This window comes from Herpailurus yagouaroundi, unplaced genomic scaffold (genome assembly GCF_014898765.1).
Source record: "Herpailurus yagouaroundi ecotype Mexico unplaced genomic scaffold, PumYag 67375, whole genome shotgun sequence".
Taxonomy (NCBI): Eukaryota; Metazoa; Chordata; class Mammalia; order Carnivora; family Felidae; genus Herpailurus; species Herpailurus yagouaroundi.
The window spans coordinates 1,791,570-1,803,854 of NW_024420192.1; the positions used below are offsets into that span (position 1 = coordinate 1,791,570).

A 12,285-nucleotide genomic window follows, 5' to 3' on the forward strand; every position below is an offset into this window, starting at 1 on the left:
TTTTCATTTTAAGGTAAGACTCAATTTAAACTGAGAAAGCCATCTCTAAACCACACCAAAGTGCTTTATGGCTGGAGAGACTACAAAGAAGCATTTCTCTCTATTGTCAATTCACTTTTCATTATTAGGAGAAGCCAAGACAAGTTTTCTTACATCCCATCTGTCAGGCATGAGCTAGTCTACTATAGAGAAAAAAATGAGGGACTAGGAGAAGGACAAGGCTATGTTCATCTTGTGATTGTGAATACTGACATATTTCTGGTAATTCATATCCAAATATTATCTTTCAAGAGTAAAAAAAACACACAGCACCTGGAGGGCATTGTGGTATTTGATTATTGATTGACTTGGAGGGTTAAGGCAAAATATATAAAATTCAACATTGTTTACTTTGTTATGAATTCTTAAATAGTAGCCTATTGTGTTAAGGACCAAGTAAGGTCTGTAGTGAAGACCAAGGCTGACACTTTCCCTGCTGAATTGGATACAGATTTTCTTTACATTCAGAGTAGTAGCTCAGTGTGTAAATGGGATGCCAAACAGGTCATGAAAACCTGAGCAATAGAGAAGAGATCCTGTGCTGTGGAAAGGAGCCAGAACCGCCAAGATAGTGAAATATTTTGTATTTGGGGAAAATTTATGAGAAAATTTCATTTTTGCTTATACTTTTGTATCTCTGAGTTGAAGATTTTGATATCCATTATATAATTCCTGATTCTTATAGTTATTAAATATCTGTATTGACTAAGCAAGTTGAAGGGAGAATGGAAAGCACATATCACTATAATTTTCTACACTATATTTTCTACACTAGCAGGGATCAAAGCCTTAATTAACAATTTAAATATTCTCAGGTATTTAATTTCTCACTGCCTTGTGTTTCTCCTTTGTTCTCCAGTTTATTATGAACTATATTTTGGTCGCAAGATTCACATTCTTTCCCGCTGCTTTACCTATTCACCTGAGGTGAGATATTCCTGTTTATATATGCGCTTGTGCAATTCCTAAAGTAATAACTAGTAGCTTTGTCCAAATCTGTCTTTTGCCATTTAGGTTTAGTTTGGACAGCCCTCATCATGGGAGGTTATGATATCTTCACTGCTGTACTAGAGTTGTGGGGAAGGGATATCTTTTGGAGTCCATTGGCATGAAATAAAAAAAAAATCACTACATTGCTGCCAGACCCCATACACATATGTAAATTAAAAATCTGCCTTTAATTCTTTTGAAAATAGATAGGTTATGGTTGAAATCTTTAAGTAGAAGAAATATGAAATGTTTTTTAGATTTCACTATAATTATTGGAATCATATTTTGAAAGGTAAAGTACTTCCAACATACATTTCATTTGATCTTGGAAATGAGCCAGTGAAACAGGTAACAGAGCCAGTATTAGAACTCAGTTTTCCCAATTCTCAACCCAGTGTTTGTCATACAAAGTTCAAATAATACAAAGTTCAAATAAGACTCTCCTTTTCATTTTGGTCACATGTGAAGAAGAGTCAATGAATCTTTCTGTTCTGCAGGAATTTTGCAACTCTCCTTTGAACAGGAAGTGAGAAAGTATTTTTCAATGATGAGGGAGTACTTTGTTAGCCTTTTCTTTGGAAACTAGAGATTCAAAATTAGTTTCAACATTTTAAAAATCTATAATTGGTAATAAGTGGATTTTTATAATTTGACTAGATAAGTAAATTGTAATGCATGACTGAGAGCCAAGAGGTTATGTTCCTAAAGGTCTTAACAAGCTTCTCATGCATGACAGAAATATGTAAGTGGAATCCTTAAATAACAAACTCCTAAATCTCAGAATATTCAACATGGGAAACTTGTTTTTGGTGCCTTTCCTTCTGGTTACCTTAGTATTAGCTATTTCAAAATGTAAAAATAAAAGTTGAAAAAATGTCACAGATTGGAGTAGGTATGTGTTTTTTCTAGGGGTGACCTGTCATGATTATTTAACTTACTCTCCAGTATTTGATGAAATAGTTGAAGACTGTTGTAGCAATGTACAGGCAGTAGAGAACAGAATAAGCTAAAAACTGAAGAAAGAATTTGTAGTTGGAAAATCCAATGCAATTATTAACCCTAAAAAAAGAAAAAAAGAAAAACTAATTTGAAATCAGGATCCATTGAGAACACACTGATACATAAGTGAACTAAGCAATGGAAATACATAACTCCTGCTGCTTCATTATGTGTTGTGTAGAAACTCAACATAAATAGAAGTGCCTTAATAGGAACAGACTGGAAAAACAAGTTCATGTTTCACTTGTTTCTCCTTTCATTTACAAGCACAGAGACACCTGGCCTACTTAATAGTTCCAGACTGGTTCCTGACACACACAAGAAAACTTGAATCTTGGATGCTGAAAACCTATTACAATCTCAGCAGCTACACTTAGTACAGTGAGGCATGTTCTCTTTTTAGTTGGACAGTTCAGACTGGTTCTGTAGGTCAGACATACAAAATTTGGAGAAGAATTACTGAAGTTAACAATCTAGAATATTTCAAACTCCAAGATAGCTAAAAACAGAACCGAATTGTATGTCAAAGAAGGGAACTTTTTGTGCTCAATTTCATTACTACACCCAATTACTAAAGCTAATGGACAAAAGACTGTGAGCTTTGTGAGCCCATGAATTCACCACCATACCTTTGGTGGTATATTTATTTTTGCTTTAAAATGTCATGCCTCCCCTCCCCCACCCATACAAATACAAAGCCCAGTGATTTATGGTTGTAGAAATAAGCATGTTACAACTATGCTTAGGAAACTATGCATTTTAAGCAACTCTTACTCTTTCAGCGGAAAGAAATGAATCAAAGGGACATACCAAGGGCAATGATGGTCCATTTTTAATACACACCTACAAAAGAAACAAAGTACAGTGTGATAAGTGGACCTATAGAAATGAAGTAACACCTCATAATTTAACTCAAGATCTCACTAGTATTTTTACATGGTACCAGTACACTCATTCCTAGATTTCCAATATACATTATTCCCAAACTATTTGGACATCAATTATTTCTAGGATAAGCCAATTGGAACAGTTTATAGAATTATGCTGGAAGCAAGTTACATGCCTAGAAGTCTAAGGTATCTCCCCTCATTTTTCTCAATATACAGATTAATAAAAGTACAGAAGAATACATATGGCTACAGTCTGTTAAAAAAAAAAAAAAAAAAACAACAAATGGAGACCATCCTTGAAACTTTCCTGAGCAGACAAAACTAGTTTAGTCATACAAACAAACCTTAATTTAGCTTATTTGGTAAGACTGACTTGACCTGGGTCATTTCTTGCTTATGTCTCTGGAAATCATCAGCAATACTTAAGCTGTTTTCTAAGGTCGATATAAAGTAACGATTTACCAAGTCTCTTTCATTTAAGAAAATTCTAATATTTTAACTAATCACTGTGAATATTAAACAGGCCTTGTTTTCCACTATATAAGCTGTTTTATAACGATGTACCCAAAGTCTCATTTTATGTTTTGGTTTGAGTGCTCCTGGTTTGTAAATCGTCTTTTTGTTGTATGCACAATGAAATTTTACTAATTACTACTCTGATGATTTATTTGTTTTACATTGGCTATTGCTGAAATTTTGACACACCTGTTTGAATCAAGGGCAAGAGAAATGTGGGTGGAACATACACCCAAGAAGAAGGACATGAATATTATATTTATTAACATAAAAATATGATTTTATAAAGTGGGAGCAATTAGAGTAAGAAAATAAAGTAGAACTGAGGTACAACCCAAAATATAAAGTGATTATCCATGCCTAAAAACTTATATGAATCATAAATAAACATATAAGGGAGAAAAGACAAATCTCCCATGCACAGATTTCTTCACATTATTTGGAAGAATTCCAAATAATTTATGTATATACTCTGCCTTTAAGGAGGGGGGCATAATTCCTCTGTTCTTTAGTGTGGGCTATATATAGTGACGTCCTTCCAAAGAGTAAAGGAAGGGGGGGGGAGGAAGAGTAAACTTACATTAGAGAAAACTGACAAACACTGTCTCAGACAAATGAACAAGATTAATATTGCAGTCATAAGTCATGTTCATAGTGTGTGCCCTTGATACAATACAATGATAATGGTACTTTACCTCTATGGTCTTCCTACCCAAAACACAGTACCCAAGTCTAACCATGAGAAAAATATCAGACAAATCTCACCTGAAGGATATTCTACAAAATACCCGATCATTAATACTAAAATCCTAGAAACTATCATGGTTATTGAAAACAAGTAAAGTCTGAGAAACTGTCAGAGCTAAAAGACCTTGAGAAGACATGCCAACTAAATGTAATGTGGTATCCCAGATGGGATCCTAGAACAGAAGAGGAACATTGGAGAAAAACTGTGGAAGTGTAAATAGAATATGGGCTTAAATTAGAAATAATGTATTGATGCATCACGTGGGTAGCTCAGTTGGTTGGGTGTCCAACTTCAGCTCAGGTCATGATCTCATGGTTCACAAGTTCAAGTCCCAAGTCAGGCTCTGTGCTGACAGTTCGGAGCTTGGAGCCCGCCTCGGATTCTGTGTCTTCCTCTCTCTCTGCCCTCCTCTCTCTCTCTCTCAAAAATAAATAAACATTAAAAAATTAAAAAATAATGTATTGATGTTGGTTCATTAATTGTAACAAATGTATCACATTAATGTATGATGTTGATAATAGGGGAAAATGGATGTAGGACATATGAGAACTATAATCACAATAATTCTGTAAATCTAAAACTGTTTATAAAATAAAACATTTATTTTTAAAATGGGGTTTTATATATTTTTCCTATCTTTGGAATAATTTGAATCATCATCATCCCAAGAGGGTGCTTGGCATGTGCTCATTATGATTGAAAGGAAATGTTCTTATCTAGGCATGGTCACATGTTAGCATCAGTCATTTTGATGTCTAAGCAACCATCATCACTGGCCAAGCTCAGCCCAGGGGAAATATGGATGTCACTTACATGGCACAGACAGAGCAGTGGTGGCAGCGATCTGGCTTGATTAAATGGCACCGGTCACAGAATCTAACAGCTATAGGAAAAATCAGGTGGTTAGCATTGGTTAGGGCTCAATATGACACCACATATCTTACTAGCCTATCTGAATGGCTTGTTATACACTGATTGTGGGTAGTCAAACTCATTTCAAGTTACCAAGAAAAAGGCAGATCACAGAAGAGAATTGTGGTATGTATTTTTTCTCCTGTTAGATCAATCTTGAAGGTACCTTTTGGGGGATGAAGGTGAAAGGAAATGTTTTCATATCTGTATATATGATAATAAGATTCGGTATTATAAAACAAACCTTACTGTCAACTGCTTGAGTGATCTTGGGAAAATCATTTAGATTGCTTACTCCAACTTTCCTATCTGAAAACAATTAATTCAATTGACCATTTCACAGATAAATGAAGTAAAGACTTGAACCAATCAAGTGACTTACTTGCACATAGCAAGTGAGTGGCAGAACTGTGACCACTACAGTTTTCTGACTCTTTAGTTCATTCAGGGCCCTCTTCACTCTGTAAGTCTGATATAAAAAACACATTTCTCTTTCCCTTTTTCCTTCCTTCCTTCCTTCCTTCCTTCCTTCCTTCCTTCCTTCCTTTCCCTTAGATGAAAGGCATTTTCCTTTTCTACTCATTTTTTCTCTGTTCATTGATACAGTATGACTGTGTTTAATGTAATTATTATTAAGTGTAACAATTAAAATCATGAATAATTTGGGGCGCCTGGGTGGCGCAGTCGGTTAGGCGTCCGACTTCAGCCAGGTCACGATCTCGCGGTCCGTGGGTTCGAGCCCCGCGTCAGGCTCTGGGCTGATGGCTCAGAGCCTGGAGCCTGTTTCCGATTCTGTGTCTCCCTCTCTCTCTGCCCCTCCCCCGTTCATGCTCTGTCTCTCTCTGTCCCAAAAATAAATAAAACGTTGAAAAAAAAATTAAAAAAAAAATAAAATCATGAATAATTTGAGCTAATATAATAATTCCATCTGAAGTGTACATTAAGCACACATAACTAATTCAGCATAAGTGAGTGCTAATTTAGCAGTTTGTGTTTATTTCTAGCAATGGAGGGGTGACAAAAGCATGGGTATAATTGAGGCAATGAAGAAGGGAGAGGGTCATGCATGTTTAATTCATTTAGCATTGAACTGAACAGTCAATGCCATTGCCCAGTTTAAGCCGCCATTATCTCTCATTTAGATGATCGCAATAGCTGCCTAATTATTTACTCTGCTTTCATTTCTGTTCCCCACAATTCATTCTTTATAGAATAGCCAAATAATCTGTTAAAATGTGAATCAGATTATATCACTCTTCACTTGAAACCTTCAGTGTACTTGGGGTGCCTGGGTGGCTCAGTTGGTTAAGCATCTGACTTCAACTCAGGTCATGATCTCACAGTTTGTGAGTTTGAGCCCCACATCAGGCTCTGTGCTGACAGTGTGGACCCTGCTTGGGGTTCTATTTCTCTCCCTCTCTCTCTGCCCCTCGCCCACTTGTGTTCTCTCTCTCTCTCTCAAAATGAATAAATAAATAAATAAGTAAATAAACTTAAAACACCCTTCAAACACCCTTGGAATAAAATCCACATTCCTTTCCATGGCCTGAATCATCTGGCCTCTGCTTGGCTTTTCAATTTTAACTGGTATCACTCTCCACCTGCTATACTCTGGTCACACTGGCTATATGCTTGTTCTTCTAATACTGTAAGCTTGCTCCTATCTAAGGGCCTTTTGTACTTGCAGTACCTTCTGCCTGGGATGTTAGTCCCTCTGTTCTTTATTTCCTGCTAGTTACTTTTTTATTATTCAGGTCTCAAATAAAATGATATTCCTCAGAGAAAATTTCTTTATGTCATTAGGGCGGCAAACAAATGATTCAAGTGTCCAGAGAATAGTTGGTAGTGAGTGGAGCAGCCAGTTGAAGACTGTGAGAGAACCTGAGAATTCATGCCCTGTTTAAAAAGAGTTGCTACTACTCAGCCTTAGATAATTTTTGCCACGCGAAAATGTAATTGAAAATTGCCAGATGTCTGAGTTTTCAAGAGAAGCCAGAAATACGAACTTTCATGTGGAAAATTACAATTGTTAAAAATTAAAAACAAGTGCAAAGTTTTTTTTTTCAATTCAACAAATATTTATTGATCTGTGAATAGTGCCCGACGCTGAAAAAGGTACTACCAATACAAAATTCAGTATGAGATGAAGCTCCTTGCCTTTAACTGGCTAACAATCAAGGAAGGAGAAAACACAGGAAACCAAATAATTATAAGATAATATAAACAAGTGCAAAGTTTTAAAAGATACATTAGAGATCAACAAAATGTATCTCAGGTCCAATTCATCCCACAGGCCTTCAGTTTGTAACCAACCTCTGTTCTATCACATCATTCTGTTTACTACTGTGATAAATTATACAAATAATTTCCTGTCTACTTTTTACTATATTTCATGTGTGCATGAAGAATTTAAAAAAATCATGAGAACCATGACATCAATACTCTAACAAAATTAATAAGTCCTTACCCAGACCATATTAAAATTCCCCCAATTGCCACATAGGACCTTAATATATGATTGTTGAATAAATAAATGATAAATAGATAAACACAGATGTCTAACAGTATAATTCCCACATCCTTGAAACATGATCTTTCTTATCAGAAACATTAGGATATCTTGTCAAAAGAGGCTTCATTTTCAAATTTTGAAAGGTGGAGAATTGGTTCAGCTAGTACTCTTCTAGTCACACAGATGAAAACGAAGAGTAAAACCCCATAGTGGATATTTACCCAAGAAAGATGACATATCTCTGCACAAATACTTGTGCAAGAATATTCATGATAATTAAGCACTGGAAACACCAAATATGCATCAATTGGTGAATGGATAAACAAACTATGATATATTCATACAATGAAATACTACTCAGCAATAAGAGAATAAAATAAAAATCAATGTGAATGGATGTCAAAAATATTATGCTATATAAAATAAGCCAGACACAACAGTACATATTGTATGATTCTATTTATGTAAAATTCTAGAGCAGGTAAAACTAATCTATGGTGGAAAACTAGCAGAATAGTGGTTGTTGGGTACCCAGTACTCCTACTGGGTAGGAGTATAAAAGAAGTTTATGGGGTGTGGTAATGTTTATAGAGGTTTTGGTTACATTGATGTATACATTTGTCAAAACACCGAATGGCACACTTAAGATTTATGCATGTCTTTATATGCAAATTTCACCCAAAAAAGAATGATAAAATATATAGGTAGGTGTATATTGATATCTGATACTTACTTTGAAATGTATCAAAAAATAAGATGGCTTGATGGGAGATGGATAGAGGGATGGATTTGTGGAAAGACAGGTGATAAAGTAACATAGCAAATGTTAGTGGTGGACTCCAAATGCTAGGTATACAGGTGAGCCTGTGGATATATATGACTTAGCCTTTTTGAGATCCTTGCTGATCTGCTCTGAGTCTGCAATGCTCTTCCACTGCCCTTCACTTCCAGTTTTTGTGTAAACTGGTAGCTTTTTGGCCATATCGATGAGCATCTGCTTCTGGACCTCAGGTCTTTCTTCATTTTCATAGCGTTCTTTGTCTGAATAGGACAAGTGGAACTAGAAGCAGAAGTGAAAAGTGAGACTTTATTCTCCAAGATTCGAATAAAAGATTAAAACAATAATAATTATTCAGATGAAAATATTTGTTACCTATCCTTGAAGTCCAGATACCAATTTGGCTTATAACTTTCTCAGGATAAATATCTGAATTATTTTATTTGACTTTTATCTCAGTCTTCATAAGTCTATGTGATAGGTGGTATTGTTTTATAAATAAAGAAAAGAAAACTTAGTGAGGTTAAGTACTTTTTCCATGGTTATACTCATTTAAGCAGCATGTAGCAAAACTGAGCTCTAAACCCAGTTCACTTGATTCTAAGATTTATGCCCTTTCCACCCCATTATACCATAATATGATGTTATATACAGATATGTAACATCTTGCTGTCAGGACCCTGTTGATGATTAACTATGATTGTTATTAAGTTGTAGGGTTTTTTTTCACACCTGTCAGAATGGCTAAAATTAACAACACAAGAAATAATAGGTATTGGTGAGGATGAGGAGAAAGGGGAACTGTCTTGCACTTTTGGTGGGAACGCAAACTAGTGCAGCCACTCTGCAGAACAGTATGGATGTTCCTCAAAAAGTTAAAAATAGAATAGTGCAATTGCACTACTAGGTATTTAACCAAAGGATACAAAACTACTGATTTGAAGGGTTACATGCGCCCCGATGTTTATAGCAGCATTATCAATAATAACCAAGCTATGGAGAGAGCCCAAATATCCACTGACTGATGAATGGATAAAGAAGATGTGGGATATATATGTATAGTCAGAGAAAGGCAAATACCATATGGTTTCATTCATACATGGAATTAAAAAAAAAAAAACAGAACAGCCAATCATATGGGGAGGAGAGAGGGAAGCAAACCATGAATTTTAAGAAAACATAGCAGGGGCGCCTGGGTGGCGCAGTCGGTTAAGCGTCCGACTTCAGCCAGGTCACAATCTCGCGGTCCGTGAGTTCGAGCCCCGCGTCAGGATCTGGGCTGATGGCTCAGAGCCTGGTGCCTGTTTCCGATTCTGTGTCTCCCTCTCTCTCTGCCCCTCCCCCATTCATGCTCTGTCTCTCTCTGTCCCAAAAATAAATAAACGTTGAAAAAAAATTAAAAAAAAAAAAGAAAACATAGGAAAAAACTAAGGGTTGATGGAGGGAGGTTGGTGGGAGATGGGCTAGTTGGGTGATGGGTATTATGGAGGGCACTTGTGATGAGCACTGGGTGTTGTATGTAAGTGATGAATCACTGAATTCTACTCCTGAAACCAATATTGCACTGTATGTTAATTAACTGGAATTTAAACAAAATTTTGAAAAAAAGTTGTAGGTATTTTTCATAGATGACACTCTTAGAGAAGCTGGCTGAGACTGCTTGTGACACTGTATATTATGATCTTGCAAATGAGTAGAAATTTGGGTATTCTCACTATTTCAGAAATTTTTGGTCTGATATGAGGCTTACTGCTAATGTGGGCACCATAGTTTGCTAATCTTGCAAAAGATATGTCAACGATTTTCCAAAGTAACACAAACTTGAAAGCTTTTTTCTGTCTGGGCCAAAAGATAGGCAGAGGTGAAAAAGAGAAGGATCTGTGATCAGATTTTTAGGGTTTAAACCTCATCTCTTCCACTTAATAGGTAAAAAATCACATTGGAAAATCAGGCACCCTCAACCCAAGTTTCTTCATCTGTAAAATAGAAGAAATTATATCCACTTCATAAGATTGTTGTAAAAACACTGGATAATAAGTAATTAAAAGTTATGTTTAGAGTCTAATTTATTTTATTAATTTATTTTTGAGGTGGGGAGGGGAAGAGAGAGACGGAGAGAGAGAATCCCAAGCAGCCTCTGCACTGTCAGTGAAGGGTCCGATGTGGGGCTCAATCTCATGAACCATGAGATGAGGACCTGAGCCAAAACCAAGAGTTAGACGCTTAAGCCGACTGAGCCCCCCAGGTGCCCTACAAGTACATTTTCTTAAATCATTTAAAAATACTTGATATTGTCATTTTATATTTTTTATTTTTTTTAAGTTCATTTATCTTAGAGAGAGACAAAGAGAGCAGGGGAGGGGCAGAGAGACAGGAGGAGAGAGAGAGAATCCCTAGCAGGCTCTGCTGTCAGTACAGAGCCCTATGTAGGCTGAAACTCATGATAGTTTGGCTACTGTTGACAGTGTTGTTATAACATTGAGTGCATGTGTCCCTTCGAATCAGCACACCTGTATCCTGTGGATAAATGCCTAGTAATGCAATTGCTGGCTCATAGGGTAGTTCTCTTTTTAGTTTTTTGAGGAACCTCCATACTGTTTTCCAGAGTGGCTGCACCAGCTTGCATTCCCACCAACAATGCAAAAGAGATCCTCTTTCTCCGCATCCTCGCCAACATCTGTTGTTGCCTGAGTTGTTCATGTTAGCCATTCTGACAGGTGTGAGGTGGTATCTCATTGTGGTTTTGATTTATATTTCTCTGATTATGAGTGATGTTGAGCATTTTAGCATGTGTTGGTTGACCATCTGGATGTCTTCCTTGGAGAAGTGTCTATTCATGTCTTTTGCCCATTTCTTCACTGGATTATCTGGTTTTTGGGTGTTTAGTTTGATAAGTTATAGATTTTGGATACTAACCCTTTACCTGATATGTCGTTTGCAAATCTCTTCTCCCATTCTCCTGGTTGCCTTTTAGTTTTGCTGACTGTTTCCTTCGCTGTGCAGAAGCTTTTTATTTTGATGAGGTCCCAGTAGTTCATTTTTGTATTTGTTTCCCTTGCCTCTGGAGTCGTGTTGAGAAAGAAGTTGCTGCGGGCAAGATCAAAGAGGTTTTTGCCTGCTTTCTCCTCGAGGATTTTGATGGCTTCCTTTCTTCCATTGAAGGCTTCCACCCATTTTGAGTTTATTTTTGTGTATGGTGTAAGAAAGTGGTCCAGGTTCATTGTTCTGCATGTTGCTGTCTAGTTTTAACAGCACCACTTGCTGAAGAGACTGTCTTTATTGTTTTGGATATTCTTTCCTACTTTGTCAAAGATTAGTTGGCCATATGTTTGTGGGTCAATTTCTGGGTTTTGTATTCTGTTCCATTGATCTGAGTGTCTGTTTTTGTGCCAGTACTATACTGGCATGATGATTACGGCTTTGTAGTAGGGCTTCAAGTCTGGGATTGTGATGCCTCCTGATTTGGTTTGCTTTTTCTTTTTCTTTTTCTTTTTTTTTTTCAACATTTATTTATTTTTGGGACAGAGCGAGACAGAGCATGAACGGGGGAGGGGCAGAGAGAGAGGGAGACACAGAATCGGAAACAGGCTCCAGGCTCTGAGCCATCAGCCCAGAGCCCGACGCGGGTCTCGAACTCACGGACCAGGAGATCGTGACCTGGCTGAAGTCGGACGCTTAACCGACTGCGCCACCCAGGCGCCCCTGGTTTGCTTTTTCAAGTTTGCTTTGGCTATTCAGGGTCTTTTCTGGTTCCATACAAATTTTAGGATGGTTGGTTCTAGTTTGGTGAAGAATCCTGGCGTTATTTTGATAGGTGTTATTTTGATAGGAATTGCAATGAATGTGTAGATTGTTTTGGGTAGTATGGATATTCTAACAATATTTTTTCTTCCAATCCATA

The 12,285-nt window shown here is 36.8% G+C and overlaps 1 protein-coding gene across 1 annotated transcript in view; it reads right to left on the reverse strand.

Annotated features, from left to right (window-relative positions):
• The window catches only part of ZDHHC15 (zDHHC palmitoyltransferase 15), an 88,390-nt gene that overhangs the window by 69,780 nt on the left and 6,325 nt on the right, over positions 1 to 12,285 (reverse strand). Inside the window, exons 2-5 of the mRNA XM_040467208.1 lie at positions 8,546 to 8,666; positions 4,996 to 5,065; positions 2,839 to 2,871; positions 1,968 to 2,088 (exon numbers count right to left, since the gene is read on the reverse strand). Of these exons, the coding sequence (XP_040323142.1) occupies positions 1,968 to 2,088; positions 2,839 to 2,871; positions 4,996 to 5,065; positions 8,546 to 8,666 (345 nt within the window). The remainder of the gene's footprint in view (positions 1 to 1,967; positions 2,089 to 2,838; positions 2,872 to 4,995; positions 5,066 to 8,545; positions 8,667 to 12,285) is intronic.